Raw genomic sequence first — 23683 nt, 5'->3', positions numbered from 1 at the left:
GACTATCGCGTGCGCATGTATGCAATTTGACGGAACTCATTATTGCTTGGCCATGTATGCCACCATAGCTAATCCAATGATGGTGTCGAAGATGCACCGTAGACCGCATCTGCTTGTACATCTACAGGTTGCTCAAGCTCGGAGGAGCTACTCACAAAGTCCCATTAATCGATGCTATAGGTGGTTGTAGTACTAGAAGGCTCTAAAGTCTCTTCATTTGACTCGTAAGTACCCAGCAGGGTCCAATCATCCTCTTCGGGGGTTGGCAGCAGACCCTTAGCGATGAGGATCTGATTGAAGGCTTCATACCCTCGTGAAGAGAAGCCATGACTCTGCAGATCAGATTGAGCCGGACCATGGTGTTCTGAGTCACGAACAAGGGAAGGCAATGCACCTAGCAGGCTATGGGCATCTCGATCAATTGGTGAAGACTGGTGCGTAAGAGCGACCTTGGTGTCGATGCAAGCAAGTTCCTTAGATGTCGTGTTCGCATATTTCTTGGATGTCATATTCCTCGTTTGTCTCGAGGGGTTATGGAACTAGATGTCTCTTGCTCTGACGCAACCAGGGTAGAACGAGCAAGAACATACGATTTTTGCAAAAGCGTTATCCAGCCATGGCCCACGCGGTGCACTTGGCGCAACGAGCGCTAGCGCTGATAGTATCGACGGGCACGACTGGCTGCTCAATAGCAGAGTCTGGAATGACCACGGTCTTGACAGAGTGCGCGCACATCTGTGCGTCTGCATATTCAAGAATAGTAGCGAATCCACGGTGTTACCAAGCTCGAAAGAGGCAGTTTGAAAGCCTCACACTATCCACCGGATGCGTCTCTATCCTGTACTCCGTCCGTATTCTTGAGTTCCAGCGAATAGTGGGTCTTGCCAATGGTCACAGGCATCAGCGCTCTATCCTGTTGCTCAAATGACAGGTTGAGCATCCCTGTCGGGTCGGCAGTAACATCATGATCTCAGATATTGTGCTGGCGGTGGCAAATGCAGGTGGTCATTGTCGGCAAAGAAGAACTCTTGAGTCGGCACAGAGAGCCTATCTTTCCTTTAGCGAACGCTTGCTGCATCCAGTGAGGATGCTTGTCGAACCGCGCCTGTCTCCGTTATCACTATAACGGACTCTTAATATTGGCCACTCGCGCCCCCTCTTGGACGCATGTACCTCTCCGGTATTTAAGCGAGCAATCTCAAGCCTCCACGATCATATGACTTCACACTATCAACATCGTCTCCGAGTTGCGATACCTTTTCCCATCGAGCGTCTTTGTCGCAGGTCTGAGATATCCAAGCATCCAGATCTGACGGTAAGATACTCCCAAAAGTCTTTCGCCAAGCGTCCAACATTTCCCGGGCCTCAATTCTCGAGATACCATCACTCAGACCATTGTGAAAACGCCTTGCAATTTCGTTGCTGTCCATGTATCCAGCTAGATCATTCGCGCCTTGCTGGCGTAGTTCTTTTGCAAGCTTCTTATCGAGATCGGTAACACCGGCATCGCGCGAGTGGAGCCGGTCCATGTTGGCAGTCAGGTAGGAAGGACCGAATGCTTCGATGGCAGGGACGAAACGCGCGAACTGCCAGTCTCTGATTCGTGAGATCTTGCCGTCCTCATCGACCAGCAAATGGTCACCTTTGTCGTCGACGTGCTTTAGGAAGAAGTTCTGCACGGTGTTCGGATGGGTAAAAGTATGAATTTTGGCGCGAGCCAACGAGTAGAATGCAAATGCTTCTACAGGGTATTCAGCGTGCACCTGTCCATCGGCGATGAGATCGAGATATCGCTCAGACACAGCAGTGAAGTAGTCGGAGGCACAGGAGAAGGGTCCTAACAGGTCGAGATGAATGAAACGGTTGCTAGCCATCATTGCGACATGGCTGTGCCCATCGTTGGTTGTCAGCGATCCTGCCAATGAGACGGGATGTTTTGAAATCTCGACAAAGATCTCCGCAATCTGTGCAAGAATACTTCGACGCTGTTGTGTATCGACTCCGAGAAGCTCGTTGTCAAGGAAAGGTTTACCACATGAGTAGGTAGCTCACGCCGATGACGTTGTCCTTATCGGAGGCAAGCCCATAACCAAAGACTTTAGGGGCTGGCACATTGGTGGGCTCCAAGAACTTGAGGGTTGCGTACTCGCTTGCAATGAAGTACTCGGTCATGTTATCTGGAATGTCGCAGAGCTTTGTGATTGGTGTACGCAGAAGCCATCGATCTCCGTCGTCGAAGGTCAACCAGGCGTGGTAAATGGCATTTCCCATCATCCTGTCTTGGAGACTGCTCTGCTTGAAGGAACACGCGATGTTTCCCTTGAGCGCAGAAGCTCGCTTCTCTAACTCTGGGACGTTGATTCGGTTGACAGTCTGCGACATTTCGTTCTCGACCCTGCTCACCCACTCTTGATCACTAAGCTGCTACATGGTCAGCAGGAAGCTGCAAGCTCTTGCTCATCATCACAGTAGAAGATACCTCCGCGATTGCCGAACACTTGTGGAAAGTCGCCCGTGAATGCCGAACGCAAAGATGCTGCTGGCAAGTCGAACAACTCATGCCTCGCACACCAGGAGCTCCACAATCAAGTATTGAGCAAGTCGAGAATCTAACGACAGGCTGATCCATTGTCATTATGGGTTGCGTCTGTTACGGGAGGTATGACTGTGACTTGAACCAAAGGCTGCAATGCAAAGAGCTGTTCAAAGTATGGAAGTGAACCTGCCATGCTCGGAGATTGCACAAATCGCCACAGAAACCCCCGCTCCCGAGCTGGAGGTAAGCCTGTGTATCACTCAAAGGCTTGCAGACCGCTCAGTCTGAGCTTGATAACACCATACAGGGTGTTTTCACACCCGGTGGACAGCGCCGTGGCTTGCAGATGGCTTGCAGATATCACACGCTCAGCCTTCTAACCACCTCTGCGCTTTATAGCTAAACGAGCTCAAAACTGACATATTATATACTAGCTGTTACGTATCACAAATTTAAGAGGTTAGTCACTTATTTAGCGCGTATACTAATGGTATCCATTCGCGAAGTAGTTCATGGGAACACACAACTAGCCCTCGTCTTAGAGTGAGGTTCGTCGAATGCGAAACCACTTCCTGGAAAGACTAGGCCAAGCTCTTTGTAACAGCTTAAAGTTTCTCACTTACGGGCAGAATACATCAAGTGGTTGCGAATGCGGGAATGATTATCTAGGACCAGGTCTTCTCCTGCAACCCTCCCAGACCTCGAGAGCCACCACGAAGCGAACGAAGCGAACGTACCACTTGCTAGACGACACCGCTGGCCGGAAACGTGATACCCAGCGATCAATCCTTCAATGCGTTTTCCGAGCTATCGAAAGACCCGGGACACTCCTCCGCCCGCTTGTTCTCTTGCCTTCGCCATCTTCCGTCTTCGCGACGTATTCGTGTATACAAGTACGAGTGATACCAAATCCCACACCTCTGCAAGGACCAAGAAACTCATGCTACGGTGACCCGAGATTGAACAGACTATGAATGAGCAAAGGTCAGGTATGGAAGGAACGTCCGACTTAGGCACCACTATATGTACTGCAGGGGACGCCATATAATGTTCAGAAATGCAAGAGTACCACCAATGACGATCGGTTCGAATCTCATTCCATCACTAACCACCGCCTGGGAATGCAACTCATTGCAGAATCAACTCCCAATGGCAAGAAAGTTCAGGTCATTCTTGAAGAGCTAAAAGCGGTATACGGACTACAATTTCACCACGGCCCTCATCGACATTGACACCGATCAACAAAAGCAAGACTTGGTTCCTACGACTGGATCTGAATGGTCGTATACCAGTCATAATCGACAACAATGAATGGCCACCTCATACTGTCATTGGAACCAACTGCAGAGCTGCTATATCTTGTTGACAGATACGACAAAGAAAAAAGTCTCATCTCGTTTGCAAATCCTGTTGGGCAAAGCGAACTCCTACAGTGGTTGCTCTTCTGGCAGGCCTCGGGCCAGCGTTATCAGAGCCAGACGTTAGATTGTTTCGTTCTTGTAAGCCGGCACGAGACAAAGTCTTGATTGTGAGTTATAGGGTCTCCATGGTAGCACATCTTGACCGCCTTGCTTGACGTTTAGCCGGGGACCGATATGCTGTCTAGACCATATACAGTAGTGCCTGAATCATACTTCAAGGCTCATATACACGAGAGCAGGGCTTCGTCTTTTGGAAGAAAAAGACATGGCGGAAAACAATCGACCTGGCTGTCTTATATACTACCTGGTGCTCTTGTCGCTAACGAACCATCAAGAGAGGGTAACATTCATCCACATGGCTCGCACTATCTCATTACATAACGTATCTTCTAACCTCCTTCCGCAGTCTCTCTGCCCCGGTCAGACTTGCTTGCGGTCCGTAATCTAGCAGAACAGGTTGAGGCCAAGGGTGCCGGCAGGAGTGTAAGCACAGATGGCCTTGCCAAGAGTATCGTCCAAATCACTCTTCTGCGAGGTGGCCTTGTCGGCGCAGACGGGAACAGAGTCGATGATGCCAAAAGCAAGAGTCTGTCAACAGCTGGTCAGTATCAAGATTGATCATCGTGGGATTTCGCATGGATACTTACGTCGACAACGCCCTCGAGAGAGCGGAGGACAGCGGCAACGGGGTCGAGGAAGACACCCTGCAGAAGACCAGACTTGCCAATGACAACCTGGAGCAGGTTCTGGTGAACGACAACAAACTGCAACATGTTAGAGCGAGCAATGTTCACTCGTCGTGTGTAAAATAGAAACTCACGTTGGCAAAAGCATCGCAGACCTTCTGCTCTTCGGTGGCGTCGGTGTAGGCTGCGGTACCGTCCATGTTGGTGATAGCGGTCGTGCCAGTCTGGATGATACCCTGGAAGCCAGTAATGACGTCGTTGAAGCTGGTGCTACCACTGCCGGCGCCGGGGCCGAGCAGAGGAACGCCGTTCATGGGGTTGATCTTGTTGGCGACGGTGGTGAGGGCCTTTGACTGCTGAGTGATTTTGTTGATGGTTGTGACCATCTGGTCTGCGGTGACTGCACGCTTCTCGATAGGGCTGGCCGAGACAGTGGTGGCGAGGAGGGCCACGATGGGGGTGAAGAGTGAGGAGAAGTGCATCTCGAAGGACTGATTGTGAGAGTGGTTTGGAAGAAGATTGGAAGAGTCGGTAGGGTGAAGAAGCTGGTTTGAGGAGTTGATGATGAGGGAACAAGCAGCTTCCTGACCTTCCTTTTATATCTTCATCTCGCGGTGAGCAAGAGTTCCAGTGCCATCGTTGGAGTAGATCTTCCATAGCACAAGACACACGATGGTCATCGTGAAGCTCATAGAGCGACAAGTCCCAGCGGTCACATTGGGATGTCCAGTCGTTGTTTCCCAGAACAGTCAGTGGATGTGCGGTATCGTTGGCCTAGAGGGTGCATGGAGGATTTGCAAAGACACCATGCACGCACCTTCCGCTCGTGTCCATGTTCACAGATCTCACAGCTCGAACGGTCATAAGAGCTAGCCGTACTGGGTCAATGCATGAATGAGATCTGCGAGTGTCAAAGGAGTCTAAGTGGCTAACAAGAGGATCGCCGTATTGTTAACCTGGAAGAAGGGCCCGACGTTGCGAATGACGATCTTCGCGTCGGCCCGGTGCGAAGCCACTCCCACGCTTGACTGCAGATCACACCTCGGTCAACTGTAGCGTTGCGTAACGGCGTGCAGGAACGGGATGCGGCGCACATGGCAGAAAACCATTGGAGAGGCGCAAGGCCGTCTCGTGTCCGAGCTTGAAAGATGCGAAACAATGATCTACGTCGCTCATTGCGATGCGGAATGCTCTGTGCGGAGGGGTGAAAACGTGGATGCAGAGCCCAAATCAGGCAAGGTCGGATTTGATTGATGTGCGATCATAGGCGATCAGACCCTGCTTGGGCGAGTTGTTAAAGCCATGGACAATCAGACCCTGTTTGGGAGGTATTGAACATCTTGCGAAGTGCTGTACGGCCGCAACATCGATTCAACCGTCTTTGTCAGGTTCAATATGATGCAACAGGCAAGAACCAAGCGCTTCCAGCAGATATCGTCTACGAATAGTGATTTGTTCCAGCCCGCATTGTTCGAGACAGAGTCGTGCGAGATCAGTGATCTCAGTGACTTGGTCAAGCTTGTTGAGTTCGAGCAAAACTTGTTCAGAGACTACCATGGTCGATGTTGACACAGCATCAAAGTGTTGCTTGACAACGCATGACTCATTCAGCAGCTGGCAGCAGAGAGATTCGAAGAGACCGCACCGCATGACAAATGTCAGCAGATCAGCCATGGACAGATCTGCCAGTTCAAGTGCCAGCCAAGCATTGTGGTCCTCCCGCAAGGCTGCTTCCACAAGCTGGAGGAAGCAGATCTCGTCGATCAGGGTAGCTGTTTCCAGATGAACGTCATGTGTGAGTAAAGGCCGCTCGTACCCAATTTGAGTCTTGTACATCCAAGTGCTGTAAAGGAATGCCAGACCACAAACGAGAAGAACGGGGTATGGCCACCAATGAGTAGGGGTGACCATTGAAAGTGCACCAGAAACAAGACAAACGACAGCCGTCAGTATCGCATGCTCCTGGACCCCCCTTCCCCGACGCAGAAGAAGGTCTTTTGGAACGCCATCCTGCAGGTGTATATATACTGCACTGACTTGTTTGTGTGCGCGAATCCAGACATTGATGGACCACCCGATATTGCAGAGACCGTAGACAGCAGGCAGGGCATTTCCAATATAGCCCGACAGCAGATTACTTGCAACAAAAACCTTGGGGTTCGCGCCCCCAATGGCCATATAAGTACCAATGGCGATGAGAAAGGCTCCAATACCCATAGCAATGTCGACACCCGCGCGATCAAAAATCTCCGTCCCCAGGTCTCGATGGTTAAGTTCCAGCTCTGCAGCCCTGTCGCTGTCCATTGCTTTTAGCAGCGTCCTTTCTTTCCTGAGAAGTTTGACGTTTTTCAAGCTGGTCTTCAGATCTGAGAAAGCCAAGAAAGACATGCCGAGAGCAACAGTGGCTCCGATGGCCATGAGTACGACGGCATAGATTGGGACCGGGACGTGGTTGAAGACATTGGCAGCAAAGTCGCCTGAGTTGGCTATGTCAAGGAAGCCAATACCCAGCGGTGGGATGCCACGGATGCGCGATCGCCGGCAAAGAGTGTATCTGCTATTCTTGTTACGAGTGAATGTCAGATTGGTGGACGGGCGGTTGTGTTGTTGTAGATGTACATTTTCGGGCAAGACTTCTTTTCCTAGGTCCAGGGCGGAGTCGATATTGCTTGCAGGGGTTTGGTCCTCAAACATGATAGTCTTGATCCAAAGCAGCTTTGTAGTGATGTCAAGCCAGGATTATGCCCAGTGAGGGCGATGTGGCGCCCCGGGGACGGTCGCTCTCCAGTCGCCTCTTGATTTCTTCCTCCACTTCCGACACCTCCAAGAATCAGGAGGTACTCTGTGGCGTACAGCGACGAGATCTCACGAAAAGGAACATGATCGTTGTCGGAAGTCACAGACATTGAAGGGGGTTGTGATGGAAATGGCAGGTGTCATGTTTGCCAAGAGAACCCGGAGGGATGGATTGCGCGTCCAGGGTCCACCGCTTTCAATACGAGGCACAATTCGGGTCATTGGCTATGAGTATAATTATGCAAGCCGAAGGGCGACCGATGGTGACTTGGTACTACGGCTGCCGTGACCGAGATGCTGACATAGAATCGATACGAAGAATTCAATCACACTGTAAAACAGACTATACTATTCAGCGTCTCTCTTTTTGCAATACGCCATCGACCTAACGGAACTGGGACGCCGTCATCGAATTGATGTTTTGCGCATGCACCATGTCCATCCAGATCAAACAATCATCTCTCAACTCGTCCCAACTCTTCTGGATTGTCGAGACATCATCATCGGTCAAAGCAATCACCTGCCACAGGGTCAAGTCATCGTATACGCGTTGGACAGATGTGGTCATATCCTCGACAGTGCCAGTGATGGCGCCAACACCCTTGACGATGTTTTTGGAGAACGGCTGCACCTTTATGAGGTCGTCGACAGAGTCCTGAAGTTTGGCCTTGGTGGTATGCGCTTCCACAATCTTCCGTCGGCTCGCACACCAACGGGACCTTGTTCGGTAGCTGTAAGCTCTGTGATGGGTTCTGGAATCTTCGTTTGATCTCCAGCAATTTACGAATGGGCGGCCCAGTCGGGAGTCAGGTTCCAGAAATCCTGAGAATTATAGAGACCCACGATCTGGTTGTTCCAGTATGCACCAGAAGTCCAAGCCGGTTGATCGTTCGAGATTTTGGCGCCGGATCTGAGCACTATCTTGATGGTCACATGAGATACATCTACAGCCGAGATGGCATAACTGATTGAAGACATGTTGCTTTGTTGTTTTGGCTTAGTGATGGTAGTGGATGTCAGCAGAGTACGATCAACATCACGCGGCAGCCAGAGATCTTGCCGTGGGGCGTCTGAAGAGACATGTTGATGCGGCCGCAAAGAAGAAATTCGACAATATCTTGGAGGATCATCCCGACGCCCTGGACAATCCGTCTCAGTCTGCTCGTATAACAATCAGTCAGGCCACTAAGCGGAGCCTGAAGCTGGAAGCACTCGTCGCATTGGGGAGCCTCACAAAGGCCACCATCGATGATATTATGCAGCGGAAACAACACATGCAGGCTCTTTCTGCTAGACAGGTTGGTTAAATGGTTGTTGGGGTTTAACAACGAGAGGCGACTCGAATGATTGACAGTCTGGAATAGAATCTCGCCCCGGACTCTCGTTCTTTTAGCGAACATGCATGCATGCACAGTTCCAACACCGGCTCCTTATACACTCATTTTAATTATGGAAGAGCATCTTCCCGAACAGACTCCAGACCGCGCCGAGAATCATACTTCAAAGCCCATCGCAAGAAGAAAATAGACCCATGTCAGCGCAAACCACATCTTCCATCAGCTTGGACTCTTTACCTCCCGATGTACTCGACGACCGCTGATAAGATTCTGGCCACGGATATGAAGTAGTGAACTGGAAGTCTTTATCATGTAGTAAGTGTCCTAATTCACGGCAAGGATCGTCAGGATAGGACAAGCTAGCGACCCAGCCTGTCCCAGCGTCCAGAACCCGTTCCCGCACCCGCTGGGACCGTCAACACCACTTGGTGTGCTACCATCGTAGCTAATACTGCTACCGTTCTCCGTGCACGAGACAGGACAAGTACCGTCTGCTGGATTGACGCTGATGGTGCATGTCAGTGGTGTGAAGCCATTCTCGCTGATAGTCGACGGTGGATTGATAAAAACATAGGCAGGATTAGGAGTGGTGGCTGTGTCCGCGATGTTGCCAACCTGACCTCCACTTTGGTCGACAAGATTGCCGTTCGCAGCGATAGAGAACAGCTCTCCGTTGGCTTGTGTGGCAGAGAATACGACGTTGTTGCCGACGTAGTTTGAAGAGGTATATGTGTTTGTTGCGTAGGCGCCACTGACTGTTGGATCGCCTGTAGCAACGAGCTGGAAAGTCCCAGTGACTGCGGTGGAGGTTACTGTGGCTACGGTAGGAAAGAGCACATTGTCAGCTTGTTGACTCGTCCGCTAACCTTGCTTTGCACACCTTGTACCAAGACTGTAGTGCCGACTGTGAGAGTTGTAGTAGCCAACACCACATCGGTGGTCGTTGTGGTGGCTGTCGTGGTCGTGATTGTCGTTCCAAGGATCTAGTGAATGTTAGCGAGAGCTACTTTGAGGCAGGAAAGCAACTCACGCTCGCGGTTATGGTAACCGTGGCTGTTGAAGTCGTCGAAAGGACAACCGTCGTGGTCGAAGTAGGCACGGACAAACAGCTACATGCCGAAGAAAGGACTGCGCCGATACTATAAGAGCCCAGACACGCGGGCTTTTGCTTCACGGCAACAGTACGCTTCTGAACCGTGCTAGCTGAGTACGGATTCTTGCATGCCGCTGCATCGTGGGTGACCAAAACTGTGGTCGTTCCAGTCGGAATTGTTGCAGTTGTAGTAACCGTACTGATACTTGGTCAGTCATCTTGTCTACCAGTAAAGCAACGAAAGCTCACTTAGTGATACTGCTTGTGGAAGATACAGCCACAGTCGCTGCTACGGTAACAGTTATCTTTGGACTCATGGGTTAATGATCATCTACAAAGTCAACAAAACACAAAGACCCATACCGTCGTAACGCGGGTTGTCACCGCGGTCGTAGCAGTGCTGGTTCCGGTGCGTGTAGAAGTCGTTTCGGTGGTGACCACAGGGATGGATAGGTACGAGGAGCAGAAGGCGCTCGCGCTTGATTGTTCGTTGACTGCGGTCACGACAGCATTGACTGCTTTACAGAAGGAAGATGCTGAGATTACAGCGCGCTGGACAAGGTCGTTATCGACTGGTGCAGCTGCTGCCACAGAGAGCAGAAAGACCAGCGAGATAAATCCTTGGACCAACATGTCGCTGAGACTACTGTGCGAGGAAGATCTATGGGGCCAGGCGAGGTCCCATGAAGGGAGGGAGAATATCATTATATAGACTTGAGAGCGACATGAGCAGACCAGAGCGGCATTTGATTTGCCTGATGGCTCGTGGCCAGCACAAAGACATGCGAATGGCTTCAATTCCAGAGCTGAATGAGCGAGTTCGATATGGAGCAACCCATGCCGCTTCGCGAAGGTAAAGAATGGCTCGGCAGGGTCGTCGGGCGATACAACCCACCGACCAGGTCAACGAGACCACTTGAGCTGGAAGAATGTCACCAAATCTGCTAAGATCTTACTGTATTCTCCCACAGTGGAGAAGTCGGAAGTGATATGCAGGGATTCTCACCATACAGGCGGCGCGTTCACAACCAACCTGATAGTGCCCGCAACGCACCGCACCCAGCGCAGCAGCGCGCGAACGTACATGGCGACGCAGTGGAGAACCTGCTTGTAACTTTCACGTTTTGCGAAACGTGTGGGACGACGGTGCAGAAGACCGGGGATGGGCGGTGGCGGTTCGAGGATTGTTGTGGTAGTACAGGCAGGAACAGTTGACAGGGAAGGAGCATTAGAAGAGGCGAGCCCAGACGCGGACTTGTGGGTGCAGAGCGAGCAGGATGGCTCAACAATGTGCGGGGGGGCGGAGCAGGAACCAGAGTTCGTGTGAGGGAGGAGAAAGTACGATATGAGAAGCGGCGGTCCTTTGACTTTACCTCTTACAAGTCTGCTGTGTGCTGAAGGGTGCGGATCCTCTGAGACTCGAAGAAGATAGCCTGGCTAGGTACCACTGGAATATCAAGTCGTCCATCCCTGGATTTGGGCGAGCTTCCGGCAAAGTAACGTCTGTGGCTTTTAGAACACCCGAGCTTGTTCGCTTAGAGAACCTTGCAAGTCGTGGTTTGCAGATGGGTCTAGATCTAAGTTCACCTTGGTACATAAAACGTGCTGGGTGTGCCTTGGTTCGACTGTAGCAGCTGCCAAGGGCAAGGCCGCTCCGTGTTGGCGAAGATTGCAGAGACACTCAGAGAATATTGTACATCAAGTTGTCATTTCGTCTATGAGTCGTGCCATAGTGCCGGGATATCTATTCGCTTCTTCTTCCAAAAATGTGTCCAAATCCATATCTACATTGATCTCTAAGCCTTGATCAACAAGCTGGAACCGGTCATCTCCTCGGGCTGGGGGAGACCCATGACAGCGAGAACGGTAGGAGCAACGTCACCGAGAACACCATCAGTCTTCTTGAGGCTATAGCCCTTGGGGGCGTTGGCCATGACGAAGGGAACCTTGTTGAGGGTGTGCGAGGTCTTGGGGGTGTTCTTCTCGTTGAGCATCTCCTCGGCATTGCCGTGGTCGGCGGTGATGAAAAGGGTGTAGCCGCTCTCCTTGCACTGCTCGTAGACCTTGCCGATGGCAGCGTCGGTCTCGGTACAGGCGATGACGGCGGCGTCGTAGACACCGGTATGGCCGACCATGTCCGGGGGAGCAAAGTTGTTCATGAGGAACTCGAACTTGCCCTCCTTGATGCGCTCGCACAGCTTGTCGGCGACGGCCATGGCGCTCATCTTGGGCTCCTTGTCGTAGGTGGGGACGCGGGGCGAGGGGACCATGTCTCTGTGCTCGTTGTCGAACTGGACCTCGACGCCGCCGTTGAAGAAGAAGGTGACGTGGGCGTACTTTTCCGTCTCGGCGACGTGGCACTGGTGGACCTTTTGCTTGGCGAGCCACTCGGCGAGGACGTTGTCCATGGTTTGAGGAGCGAAGGCGAGGGGGAAGGTGTAGTCGGTCTTGTAGCGGGTCATGGTGGTGACGTGCATGTTGGAGGGGTAGGGGAAGTCGGGCTTGGGGCTGCGGTCCTGGTCGCCGATGAGCTGGGTGATCTCGCGGACGCGGTCGGAGCGGTAGTTGAAGAAGAAGAGAGTGTCGTTGTCTGGGGACTCATGTCAGTCAAGGTCGTGGTGGGAGGAGGAAAGAAGCAGACATACCCTGGACTCTGCCGTCCTTGCCGTTGACAATGATAGGCTTGAGGAACTCGTCGGTCTCGCCAGCCTCGTAGCGCTCCTTGATGGTCTTGACGGGGTCAGAGGACTCGTCGCCCTCGCCCTTGAAGATGCCGTTCATGGCCTGCTCGACGCGGTCCCAACGCTTGTCGCGGTCCATGGCCCAGTAGCGACCGACAACAGTAGCGATCTTGCCGAGGCCGATCTTGTTGGTGTGGTCGAGGACGGTCTGCATGTGGCCAGCTCCCGACTTGGGGTCGGTGTCACGGCCGTCGCCGAAGAAGTGGATGTAGACCTCGGGCACACCGACCTCCTTGGCGACGTCGAGCAGGCGGAGCAGGTGGTTGATGTGCGAGTGGACACCGCCGTCAGAGACGAGACCGAGCAGGTGCAGGCGGCCGTTGCCCTCCTTTGCGTGTTTGAAGCTCTTGACGATGTTGTCGACCTTGTTGAGCTCGCCCTTCTTGATGGTCTGGTCGATGCGCACAACGTCCTGCCAGACGACACGGCCGGCGCCAATGTTCAAGTGACCGACCTCGCTGTTGCCCATGAGGCCCTCGGGAAGACCGACGGCGAGCGACGAGGCCTCGAGCTCGGTGTAGCCCTGGGTAATGTTGCTGCCCTCTTTGGCGAACTCGTCCATCCAGGGCGTGTCGGCGTTGAGGATGGCGTTGCCCTTGTCGGGCGAGTTTGCGCCGGCGACACCCCATCCGTCAATGCAGATGAGGACTGCTTTCTGTGCGACCTGGGCCATGTTGTGTGTGGTTGATGGGTTGTTGAAGGTGATGCACATGGTGTCGTTGAGCCCGCCCAACTGCTGAGGGGCTTTGGTTTTCGGACGAGCTTGGACCATCTGACTTCACTCCGTCTTTCGGCCCGCTGCTTTTGTTGACCGCATCGCGATAAGCTGATAAGGAATCTCGACATGTCCCCCATAACTCCATCTCCGTCAAGCAATGCCCAGCCTCTTGCATCGGCCGTCAGGATCATCGACGGTCATTGTGATAAAGCTTCTGCCATCAAGCATCTGTCTTGTGCCAAGCTGTGGTATACGTACAAAGCTTACGACTCCACCTGCATACGATTCCCCTGCCAAGAAGAGTGCCACGCGGTGGTTCAACGCCTCATGGCCTACAAGACAAGGGCATCTGCAGCCGGATCGATTCTCAACTTTCTGGGATAATCAATCATGTATCAGGAATCGATTGCTGCTCGGAAAGATGCATCAGAACAAAGATGCTTGCTTGACTCATTGTGGCTATCGTAAAGTGTCTCCAATGACTTGCTTGTTCGTAGTCAGTAGTAAACTAAAGAGGAGAAGCATCCGCTCAAACCAAAGCCAGAGACGACACGTCACTGTCCTCATCCACCTGCTCATACCCCAGCCACTTTGCCTGTATCCAGCTCTTGACGTGGCGAAAGCTCTCATATCCAATGACAAACAAAGCCAGCGCTGCAACAGAAATGATTGCCAACTGCAGCTCGCTGTGCCCACGAAGTTCCAAGCCATCAAACACGCCATTGGCTCCGACCTCCCATCCAATGTCCAGAGTCCGACTGACACCAAGCACCTCACCATCCGCATCGAGTCCAACAACTCGTAGGAATCGCATATCGCAGTCTTCGACGTCGAGTTTGGTCTCAAAGCCCTTCTTCTGCGTGGTCGAAACATCTTCCCAGTCATCATCTGCACATGCACTCTCACTCGCTTGCTGCAACTTCCACGTCTTGACCTCAGTTGCTCCGTTCCAACTCACAAACACAGAAGACTGTTGCTTGCCTTGTCCAAATGCGACTGCCGGCGGCCAGCTCGGTTCGCCTTTCCAAGGAGCTTTGAGTACACGATAAGACTGCACGTCTCCGTTGCCCCACGACGACATTGCAGAGAATCTGTTGTCGCAGAGTACTTCTCCATCGGCCGAGAACTCGGTCCAAACACCTACATAGCCATATCCTAGTAGCACTCGTGGGTCAGAGGTGTCATTTGAGGCTATGATTTGCATGCTGCCTTGACTCGACGAGACAAACTGGGCAGGATGAACGTATTCTTGGATCAGCCTGGCCATGTAAGTGGTTCCTTTTGGCCAAGTTCTCGTGGTGGTAGGATACGTGACTTCGATCAAGACGCCTCTGGAAGGCCTCTCGCCTGTCCCTCCGTTGTCTGCGCCATTGTCAAAGACAGAGACCAGCATCTTCGTCATGCCATCCACATCTTTTGCCGGATGCAAAGCAATTTCATCTGCCAGCAGCACCGGAAACTCTGTCAAGTCGTGGAAGCGTGCAAAGTGCTGGTAAGCAATATTCACAGCTTTGCTTTTGCCAGTACTCAGATCCGCGAATTCGTTCCGCTTACCGCCTAGAATCCAGATGATGTTGCCAGTGTTTCCATCAATGTAGGTGATTGTATGCGTGTACCTCGCCGAAACCAGATAGTTGCCAAGCTCGTCTTTCTGTATGCTGTTCATATGATACCAGTCCCACGGTTGGTTGGGCGTTCGTCCCTCATCATGGATGTTCCGAAATGTTTCGTTCAAGTGGTGGTGTTCGGATGCACGCCACTGGAAGACCAGCTCGTTGCTCGCAATGTCGATTTCTTGAAAGAGGCAGTCCCAGATCCAGAGTACGTCTGTGTCATCTACAAAGCCAGGGACTGTGACGGGATAGATCTCGTAGACTGTTATGATAGCAGTGCCTTGAGGTGTGATGGTCATCTCGTGCAGGTCGGCATGCAGTCCCTTCACAGCCGAGATCTTTGCAATCTGCTCGTATCTGGAATTGTACTGTGCCTCTATTAGCAACTGTACAACTTGTGAAGCAAATCGTTCAGCTAACCATATAATAGTCACCCTCGCCATGTCCACCGACTGCATCATTGCCTTCCCAGAACGTGAGAACCTGCTCGCCCTGATACTCCTGGACCTTGAGATTATAGCCCTGACCCTCAACGTAGTGCTGCCACACCATCTCACCAGCGTTATCCATGATCGCAACCGCCGGATGTGGAACCTGATTTCCTCGAGGCGCCAGGAAGATGTAGTTGTCATCATCACATTGCACTGTTTCGGAAGGTCGTCGTAATATCGGAGATATCAGGTCCGAAGATACGAAAGTCTTGTAGGGGAAAGAACCGAAGTCATGCTCGAAAGCTTGTAAATCCTTGGTATCGAAGCTTGTGCCGACATCTTCGGCCACTGTTCGATGAATGTGCGACAAAGCAAGAAGCCCGGCTAGAAGCAACAATCTAGGCATGAACGCAAATAATTGTAGAAGAGAAAGCAGATGTCCATCATGTTATCGAAGTAGAGTCGGCCTCGTCTGGCAGTACGTGTGGGTCTGACGACGACGTGGCAGTGACATTTCCTATACCGCAGATACCTACTTGCACTTGCGGTCCACAGGCATGTGGAACGAGCCAAGACATCATGATGTGTCGGCTTCATGAGTATCCGGGAGTACTGTTTCGGGAGATCGATTTGGATGTTTGCGAATTCACCCATTAGCTGAAAAAGAACTTGCTTCTCATCTGGTCGTATGGCTGTGCAAAGATTGGCATGATATGATGGTTCTGACTCGTGTCGAGCGAAACGGACAGCATTACGAAAGCGGCGCAGTCTGGATCTAAAGCTCGTTTCGGACGTCGCGAATGATATCTGTGTCAACATAAGGATATAACGGCGTGGAGGCTCATCGACAGACAGTCGTCATCTCTGCGGTGCATCTTCCGGAGGACATTTCGGTACTCGAGTAGCGCTGTCAGGAGAAGCTTTTTCGCTCTTCTGCCAAGCCGAACACCATGCGGACATCAACGAGAGTATGGGGAAGCGGTATGTGGTTCCGCAATTTGAGCTGCGGCATCATATGAGGTTGTGCATCATTGCGATTGACTTTTGAACCCACAGACGATGTCTCAAAGTCAGATGGACGATTGTATCATGAAGCGACAGGCGGTATGTACATCGCGTCAACTGGACGGAAAGGACTTCCAGGCAGCACGGATTTGTCTTTCGGTTCGCGAATTCGTGAGTCTACATGATCGACTTGCAATTACTTGCCTCGTGATTGACGGCCGTAGCACTTTGTGAATTCTGTTGAGAAGCAGTCTCTGTCAGCGTTCACACCAGATCTCTGGCAAGATAAAATAACCTCCTGTTACTCGCGAGATTCGATGGAAAACTCCTGCCAGGGTGTCCTGCGCAGTCAGACCATGGTATATGATTGGCTCGTTCGTTTAGGCGGAGATTGACGGCCAGAGAGCTCCCGCCTATCTTTTCCCAGCCCTAATCGCATTCATACAGGCGCAGAAGGCCACGCGGTCCTGACTCGAAAAAGTGGTGAGAAGAAAGAAGCGGTATCGGAAGCAGCCATCTCGGATGAGAGGTCAGAGTTTAGTATAGGCAGTGAAGATATTGCGAGCTAAAGGAGAGCATTACGATGAATGCGAAAGGCATGGAAAGACACGCGAATGCAGGTGCAAGCGACACGAAAGGTCGGAATAAGCATCGTGCTCGTATTCTGCTCGCTCTGATCCGGTGTAGATAATCAGATCCGGATTGAAGGTGATTCGCAGAATCGATTCTATCGTCCCCACGCGTTCGATATCAGACTTCTCCACCACAACAACAGAGGCGCAGCAAAACACGGGCTTGTCCTTTTCTCGCCGAACGCTTATTCCGTCGCTTTCGTGAACAGCGCAACTCGAGACGCGACGCAATTGCTCTTTCAGGATGTTAGGGCATCTCGTGGCTGGTTTTGCGGCGTCGACATCACAGTCATTTTCGAGACAACCGAAGACGAGAGGCGGGCCAGCCCCGGCGTTGACGTACGTATGCTTCTCAAAAGAGATTGATCTTGCGATGATGCATAGCGAATTCAGCGAGCCCCCAAGGGCAAGTGAAGTAAGGGAGCAGTAGATCGGTCAACTGTTGGTGCATGGGCCGATCATCTCGGTCGTTTGGTTTGCTGAAGCAAAATCGATCTCCCGGGCGTCACAGCCGGTGTAGGATAGCCCTATCGTCAATCGCTCGCCGTGCTGAGCGTACAAAATGCGTTCGCCTTCCCGTCGATTTTCCCGAACACGAGGTTTCGTGATCGGTTCGGGAATTAGAACATACGAGACACAATATATACGCACGAACTCCTTTGTACCATGACCGAGCCTGATCAAGTTTCGCCATTCGATATCTCTCCGTCTTCAACCACGACCATCGAAGAGAAGACCGAAGCAGTGACAGCAGCTCGCCGCCATGGAAATTTGGAGACCATACGCAAACAGCCAGGCTGGGAAAACTTCCCGTCCTGTATTCCCATCCCAATGCGAACTACTAAAAGCGGCAAAGTGACAGAATTTGGAAACACGAAATTGCGCATTATCGAGCGAGTCGCAGTATCGACAGACTTTGACACAGCTTTGAGATTTCTCAAAGAGCTGACAGAGGGTGGAGAGAGGCTACTAAGTCTCAAGGACCTCGAACAATGTGCAACACGCTTCGACAAGGCAAGGAAAGGACAATCCAGGGAAAGAGGAGGATCCAGTTCTGCCCCAGCGAGCACAGTGGTCAGTCAGGCAGACGAGAGTGAACCATCTTATCCGTCCACGGCACAACCTCTGGACGATTGGAACAACTTCACACTGGATCAAAGTCTGTTACCTTTGCAGATCGGAACTTCAATGCAAGCGCTCAAGCGACCGAGTCCAGAGGCGTTTCAGAGCATGTCGGTATCTCCAGTGGAACCAAAGCGACCTCGAATGGACACCTTCTTCGAGGGTCAGCATACTGACTTCCGCTTCGACACGTCAGAGCATGAGTTGAGTCATACGACGAATCTAGCCGTGCCTCAAGGATATCATCAGCAGAGCAACATGAACATGCGAGCCTCGCCAAGCAGCGTCTCACCACGATCGCCATCATCTCAGAGTCCTGCGAGGGCACTTTTGAGTATACACCCGCATGCCGGCAGCATCTTGTCGAACCTCAACACCGCATTCGACGACCTGCTGGCTCGGATTGAAGACCAGCAGCAACTTGTTCGAACTGCTCTCGATCAATACCGCATGGCCAAGAACGGTCTTAGCGTCGCGTCCGGCGCTATCAACACGACCGGAGATCGCGACCTGGAGGCGGGACTGAGAACAGCACAGAGAAACGAGGCACGCGCCCAGCACGACCTAGAGCAGGCGAAGTCAGCAAGAGACGTGATAGACATACAGTATGGTCACATCGGCACATCGCTTTCTCGGGCGCTGGTCGACACGGTGCGTGCCGAGTACACAAGAGCAGGGGTAGCCATGACACGAGCTCAAGCAGATGTTGAGGCTGCACGTCAGAGACTGAGAAACGCAAACAACCGAGAGCAAGTCTTGCGACGTACGAAGGAGGTGGCAGAGATCGGCATTGATGAGCTGCAGCGGCAGACGAGGTTCTGGTTGAAAAGGCTGGCCGAGGCAGGAGTCAAATTGACAGATCAACTGGGCACTTTGCAGGGTAGTGATGACAGCCAAACATCATCGCAGATGTGATGACAGTACATGAGACATGAGAAAATGCTGGTGGATGTAGTGTTCGAAGGCTGTAAAATTGAAGCGGTAATCATGTAGGGCAGCGAGTCGCGAACGAGAAGATAGACTCAGTAATCAGACAAAAGAAGAATGATGATGGCTCATCTCACCAGCAACTGCACGTTCCTTCGCACTTCATCAGCTTCATCAAACACCAGCCACATTTTGGGATCCAGTTCCTTGAAGGCTGCCTCAAATCGCTTCTTCGAGTTTCGGTCAGGATTCAGAGCGCCTTGGATTCCATTTTCATCAGGAACACGGCGGATGTAGATAGCCTTGATCCAGCCAGGATGGCGTCTCGCAATATCACCGTACGACTCTGGATCTTTCTGTGTACTGTCGCCAATACAGATGAACTGACGATCAGGAAACCAGGTACGCATCTTTTCAAGTCTGTCGACTTTGTACTCTTGGACGTTGATGGACAGACTGCTGATCAGACCGCCCAGATTCTGCCAGGAAGCATCACGGAGAATCATGGTGCCATCAGGGAAGTGCTCTTTGCGGAAGCTACGCAAGAAAGGATACAAATTGTACGGAGATCCGGACAGATAGAAGAAGATGGGATCGGCGAGGTACTTGACCAGGTCGGTATACAGCTCAGGCATGCCTGATACTGGCGTTGGTGTCTCGAGGAAAGTTGACTTGAGGACGGCGATGGGAGAAAGGGTGCCGGTGATCTTGATCGTGTCGTCGATGTCCGAGATGACGCCCCAGCCTGTAGGCTCAGCCAAGACGGTACGACCAGGTGTGACGAAGCAAGACGATGGGTCTGTGTTCGCCGTCGTCGTGACTTGTGTTCCAGTGGGCGCATCAAAGTGCAGGCGGAGCAGATCAGAAGATATGCCTGACGATGTCGAGGGGCCAAGTGTTTGGGTCTCGGTATCGGCAATGTTGACGCGGATGGTATGACGAGGTAGAATGGGATTCAGGAAGGGCTCGAGGCGCTTCTTGATGGGTGTGATGTCAAGCTTGTCCTTGATCTCGCCCAAGCACTCCTCTTCGCTTGCTGTTCCCCTGACCAGACCAACCAGGCGAGCAATGTCGGCAATAACGTGCGATGCGTCACGGCAAGTCTCGCGGGAGAAGTAGGCGGCCACATACTCAACCTCCCAGTACGGTCGAGGCAGTGGTTCGTTCGGAGCGGCGGTGAGTTGCGGGTCGGCCTTGTGCTTGTCGACCTTCTTGTCTTGACTCCTGGCATCAGTCAATGGGAGATGTGGATAGCTGATGGATGGAGCGTACGGTTGGACGCGATAGGCAGTGTTGTCCAGAATCCAGACGCTGTGCTGCGAAGTGTCGACGGCTCTAGGCTTGGTCCATGGGAAGGTCAGAAGAAGACGTCCCGAGAGGTCAGGCATGAATTCCAGAAGCTCTTTGGGAATGTCTGGAGAGAAGGGCGCGTCTTTGCGAAGTTGGAGACTGTCGACAACGGTGACCAGAGCGTCCTGGGCAGTTTGCAGCGCGGGGCGCAGATAAGACTCTAGAGGGCTCATGATGGAATTTTGTAGTCGGAATCCGGTCGTGACGATAGGACGAAGGTAAGACTGGTGTTAGGCAGAGGGGAAAGATGTGCTCGCATGTCGCAGTGTTTGAGAAGGAGGGAAACAGCAGGCAGCGATGAGCCAAGAGGATATGAATCGCTGATGAGGCAGGAGCGGTGATGCGGCAGCCATGTGGCTGGAACAGGAAGTCATATCGATACTGTACCTGGAATAGTGTGCATAGCAGAGCTGAGGCTAGACCACCTACGGGCTACTTTCTGGCACTCGTGATGCAGCGAGTGATGGTCCGCAAACAGCTGTGCAGGAGCTGGCCAAGGACTTAGCCTTGATTCTGTCAAGCAGAACATCAGAGGCGACAAGTCATGTGCTTGCGACAGATACAAATCAAGGACAGGACGATTTGCAGAAGGAGCTGCAGGTTGGCAAGAACAAAAGGAAAGAGACAGCGAGTGGCGGGGCACAAAACAGGGTCGTGTTTCTGGCAGGAGCGACCCCCGCGGGTTCGGAGAAGCCAAGCAAAGCGGGACGCCCGTCAAGCAAAGAGCAAGCGCCGACCTTTCGAGCCGTGTCAATCGTTCCTTCCACTTTCATGAACAGACGTCTTGTTTGCCGGACAAGCCTCTGAATTCAGCAGACCAAGGCTCGATAGCTCGACAGCAATCTCAGCTCCTTCATCCACACGCGCATATCTGTCCAAGTGAAACACGACTTTCTGGCCCGCTTTTGTCTCCTGATCTCGACTCCACTCCGCCGAGTGCTATAGAAAGAGCGTCTCACCCACGTGCTTACGTCTCAGTCCAACGACCATGTCACAAGCACAAATCCAACCGTGTCGCTACAAGACGGGCAAGACACTCGGCGCTGGATCATACTCGGTCGTCAAGGAGTGCGTGCACATCGACACTGGCCGCTACTATGCCGCCAAGGTCATCAACAAGCGCCTGATGGCCGGTCGCGAACACATGGTGCGCAACGAGATTGCCGTTCTCAAGCGCGTGTCCATGGGCCACCAGAACATCCTCACCCTGGTCGACTACTTTGAGACGATGAACAATCTGTACCTCGTGACCGACCTGGCGTTGGGTGGTGAGCTGTTCGACCGCATCTGTCGCAAGGGCTCATACTACGAGAGCGATGCCGCAGATCTCATCCGTGCCACTCTGTCAGCCGTCGCATACCTCCACGACCACGGCATTGTCCATCGCGATCTCAAACCCGAGAACCTGCTCTTCCGTACCCCCGAAGACAATGCCGATCTCATGATTGCTGACTTTGGTCTATCGCGCATCATGGACGAGGAGCAATTCCACGTTCTGACCACGACCTGCGGGACCCCTGGCTACATGGCCCCCGAGATCTTCAACAAGAGCGGCCACGGCAAGCCTGTGTAAGCATAGCCGACCATGCCATGTCACTCTCCAGCTGCTAAACTCTGCCAGCGACGTTTGGGCCATCGGTGTCATTACCTACTTCCTTCTCTGCGGCTACACGCCCTTCGACCGCGACAGCAACCTCGAAGAGATGCAAGCGATCCTCGTTGCCGACTACTCGTTTACACCCCTCGAATACTGGCGCGGCGTCTCGCTGTCTGCCAGGGCCTTCATCAAGCGCTGCTTGACCATAGATCCTACAAAACGCATGACATCGCACGAAGCTCTCAGCCACGACTGGATCGCTGGCCCCGCCCACGACAGAGGCACCGAGGATTTGCTGCCCACGGTCAAGAAGAACTTCAACGCCAGAAGAACCCTACACAAAGCCATCGACACTGTTCGCGCTATCAACCAACTCAGAGCAGGTGGCGGTATGGGCATCATGGACGGCGCCCAGTCACACCGCCCCGAGCGTGTCGACACGGCCGCGCCCAGAGACAAGGACGGCGATGTGAATATGGACTCGAAAGCAAAGAGCCAACCTGCGACTGCTGCTTAGTCTTGACTCAAGTCTCTGCTGTGCCCTAAAATTCTCACCTTACTCAATCCGGTCCCAACAGGCCAACAGAACGTGGATCCTTTCTGTATACCCCTCCACGTCTGCAGACAGCGTGCTTTTCATTCGTCTTAATCTTCTTTTTCTGCCATGTTCTTGCATGTCTCATGGTTGTGGAAGTTTTTTCCCTGTATATCACGGCCGAGTCTCATCTAACAACAAATATATTTTTCTTGGCGTCAGCCTGTCAGCCTGGCTTCATCCATCTGTAGTCGAAGAGCGACTGCCGCCTGATTATCAAGCAAGTCGATTGGACCCCTGCCCCACTTGCAGCTGTTGAATCTATGTTATCGTGATGGTTCGCATGTGGAATGCTGACACCTTTTCTTCCTTGTCCCCTGCACGACCTGCCCATAAGAAATCATGGCTACAAAAAGAACCTGTCTAATCATCGGTGCCACAACCGGCATCGGCAAAGAAACAGCTGAGCATCTTGCGAAGAAGGGCTGGTTCGTTTGTCCTCGACACCCATGGCCGCCTCGATGCAGCTGTCAACAATGCTGGCATGTCAAGCACTTTCATGCCATTCCATGTCACCCCCCTCGCCGATATGGACTTCATGTACAACGTCAACCAGAAAGGCACTTTCCTGTGCATGCAAGAGCAGATCAGGCTCATGTTGAATCAGGACAAACAAGGCGACGCGGGCAAAAGAGGCATTATCGTCAACATGGCTAGCATGTCTGGTCTCATCGGTGTGCCATATGCCGCTCCCTACTCGTCCACGAAGCATGCTGTCAGTCCCTACCTACATCTCGTTCACTTGAATTGCCACTGACAGCTACTTAGATCGTTGGTTTAACCAAGTCAACAGCCCTCGAATACGCCAGTGAGGGTATTTACATATCTGCTGTCGCGCCTGGTGTAATTGACTCGGGTATGCCTGTTCTCGAGGAGAGCTACAATGGTGGTGCATACTCCAGAGAACAAGCTGCTGCTATGCATCCGCTGAACAGGATAGGGACCTGCGCTGATGTCGCAAAGGCTGTGGACTTCTTGCTGGAGAACGATTTTATCACGGGCGGTGTGATCAGTGTTGACGGTGGCATTACCGCGAGATAGGAAACTCTTCATGAAGCTTGACACTGGCAACCACTGCGGTAC

The 23683-nt window shown here is 52.4% G+C and overlaps 11 protein-coding genes across 11 annotated transcripts; 3 read left to right on the top strand and 8 right to left on the bottom strand.

Moving 5' to 3' along the window:
- Positions 1-1184: 1184 nt before the first annotated feature.
- On the bottom strand, positions 1185-2635 carry M436DRAFT_75980 (uncharacterized protein; the record flags this gene model as incomplete). Its single annotated transcript, XM_013568301.1, has 3 exons — positions 1185-1977; positions 2033-2421; positions 2480-2635. 3 exons carry the CDS (start codon positions 2633-2635, stop codon positions 1185-1187), a joined length of 1338 nt encoding a protein of 445 aa, XP_013423755.1.
- A 1766-nt stretch (positions 2636-4401) lies between these two features.
- Positions 4402-5125, bottom strand: M436DRAFT_85319 (uncharacterized protein; the record flags this gene model as incomplete). Its single annotated transcript, XM_013568300.1, has 3 exons — positions 4402-4545; positions 4605-4721; positions 4778-5125. The coding sequence occupies 3 exons, from the start codon at positions 5123-5125 to the stop codon at positions 4402-4404; spliced, it is 609 nt and encodes a 202-aa protein (XP_013423754.1).
- A 1396-nt stretch (positions 5126-6521) lies between these two features.
- Positions 6522-7337, bottom strand: M436DRAFT_55676 (uncharacterized protein; the record flags this gene model as incomplete). The annotated part of the gene is made up of 1 exon (XM_013568183.1): positions 6522-7337. A coding segment is annotated over one exon (816 nt), but the record flags the coding sequence as incomplete, so codon positions are not given.
- A 487-nt stretch (positions 7338-7824) lies between these two features.
- Positions 7825-8417, bottom strand: M436DRAFT_85317 (uncharacterized protein; the record flags this gene model as incomplete). The annotated part of the gene is made up of 2 exons (XM_013568299.1): positions 7825-8158; positions 8224-8417. The coding sequence occupies 2 exons, from the start codon at positions 8415-8417 to the stop codon at positions 7825-7827; spliced, it is 528 nt and encodes a 175-aa protein (XP_013423753.1).
- Positions 8418-9100: 683 nt separating this feature from the next.
- M436DRAFT_67099 (uncharacterized protein) lies at positions 9101-10502 on the bottom strand (the record flags this gene model as incomplete). The annotated part of the gene is made up of 5 exons (XM_013568256.1): positions 9101-9594; positions 9657-9759; positions 9807-10068; positions 10119-10174; positions 10233-10502. The coding sequence occupies 5 exons, from the start codon at positions 10500-10502 to the stop codon at positions 9101-9103; spliced, it is 1185 nt and encodes a 394-aa protein (XP_013423710.1).
- Positions 10503-11665: 1163 nt separating this feature from the next.
- Positions 11666-13283, bottom strand: M436DRAFT_55856 (phosphoglycerate mutase, 2,3-bisphosphoglycerate-independent; the record flags this gene model as incomplete). The annotated part of the gene is made up of 2 exons (XM_013568212.1): positions 11666-12459; positions 12515-13283. The coding sequence occupies 2 exons, from the start codon at positions 13281-13283 to the stop codon at positions 11666-11668; spliced, it is 1563 nt and encodes a 520-aa protein (XP_013423666.1).
- Positions 13284-13857: 574 nt separating this feature from the next.
- Positions 13858-15778, bottom strand: M436DRAFT_55654 (uncharacterized protein; the record flags this gene model as incomplete). The annotated part of the gene is made up of 2 exons (XM_013568178.1): positions 13858-15309; positions 15362-15778. 2 exons carry the CDS (start codon positions 15776-15778, stop codon positions 13858-13860), a joined length of 1869 nt encoding a protein of 622 aa, XP_013423632.1.
- Positions 15779-17675: 1897 nt separating this feature from the next.
- Positions 17676-19046, top strand: M436DRAFT_55554 (uncharacterized protein; the record flags this gene model as incomplete). The annotated part of the gene is made up of 1 exon (XM_013568160.1): positions 17676-19046. The coding sequence occupies one exon, from the start codon at positions 17676-17678 to the stop codon at positions 19044-19046; it is 1371 nt and encodes a 456-aa protein (XP_013423614.1).
- Positions 19047-19195: 149 nt separating this feature from the next.
- Positions 19196-20200, bottom strand: M436DRAFT_17890 (uncharacterized protein; the record flags this gene model as incomplete). Its single annotated transcript, XM_013568150.1, has 2 exons — positions 19196-20068; positions 20108-20200. Coding segments are annotated over 2 exons (966 nt in total), but the record flags the coding sequence as incomplete, so codon positions are not given.
- Positions 20201-21396: 1196 nt separating this feature from the next.
- Positions 21397-22522, top strand: M436DRAFT_55588 (Ca/Cm-dependent protein kinase B; the record flags this gene model as incomplete). Its single annotated transcript, XM_013568166.1, has 2 exons — positions 21397-21977; positions 22030-22522. The coding sequence occupies 2 exons, from the start codon at positions 21397-21399 to the stop codon at positions 22520-22522; spliced, it is 1074 nt and encodes a 357-aa protein (XP_013423620.1).
- A 517-nt stretch (positions 22523-23039) lies between these two features.
- M436DRAFT_55786 (NAD(P)-binding protein) lies at positions 23040-23641 on the top strand (the record flags this gene model as incomplete). Its single annotated transcript, XM_013568198.1, has 2 exons — positions 23040-23315; positions 23369-23641. Coding segments are annotated over 2 exons (549 nt in total), but the record flags the coding sequence as incomplete, so codon positions are not given.
- Positions 23642-23683: the final 42 nt, after the last annotated feature.

This window comes from Aureobasidium namibiae (genome assembly GCF_000721765.1).
Source record: "Aureobasidium namibiae CBS 147.97 unplaced genomic scaffold scaffold_20, whole genome shotgun sequence".
Classification (NCBI taxonomy): domain Eukaryota; kingdom Fungi; phylum Ascomycota; class Dothideomycetes; order Dothideales; family Saccotheciaceae; genus Aureobasidium; species Aureobasidium namibiae.
The sequence above is the reverse complement of the archived record's forward strand: the minus strand, read 5'-3'. Positions and strand labels throughout refer to the sequence as shown.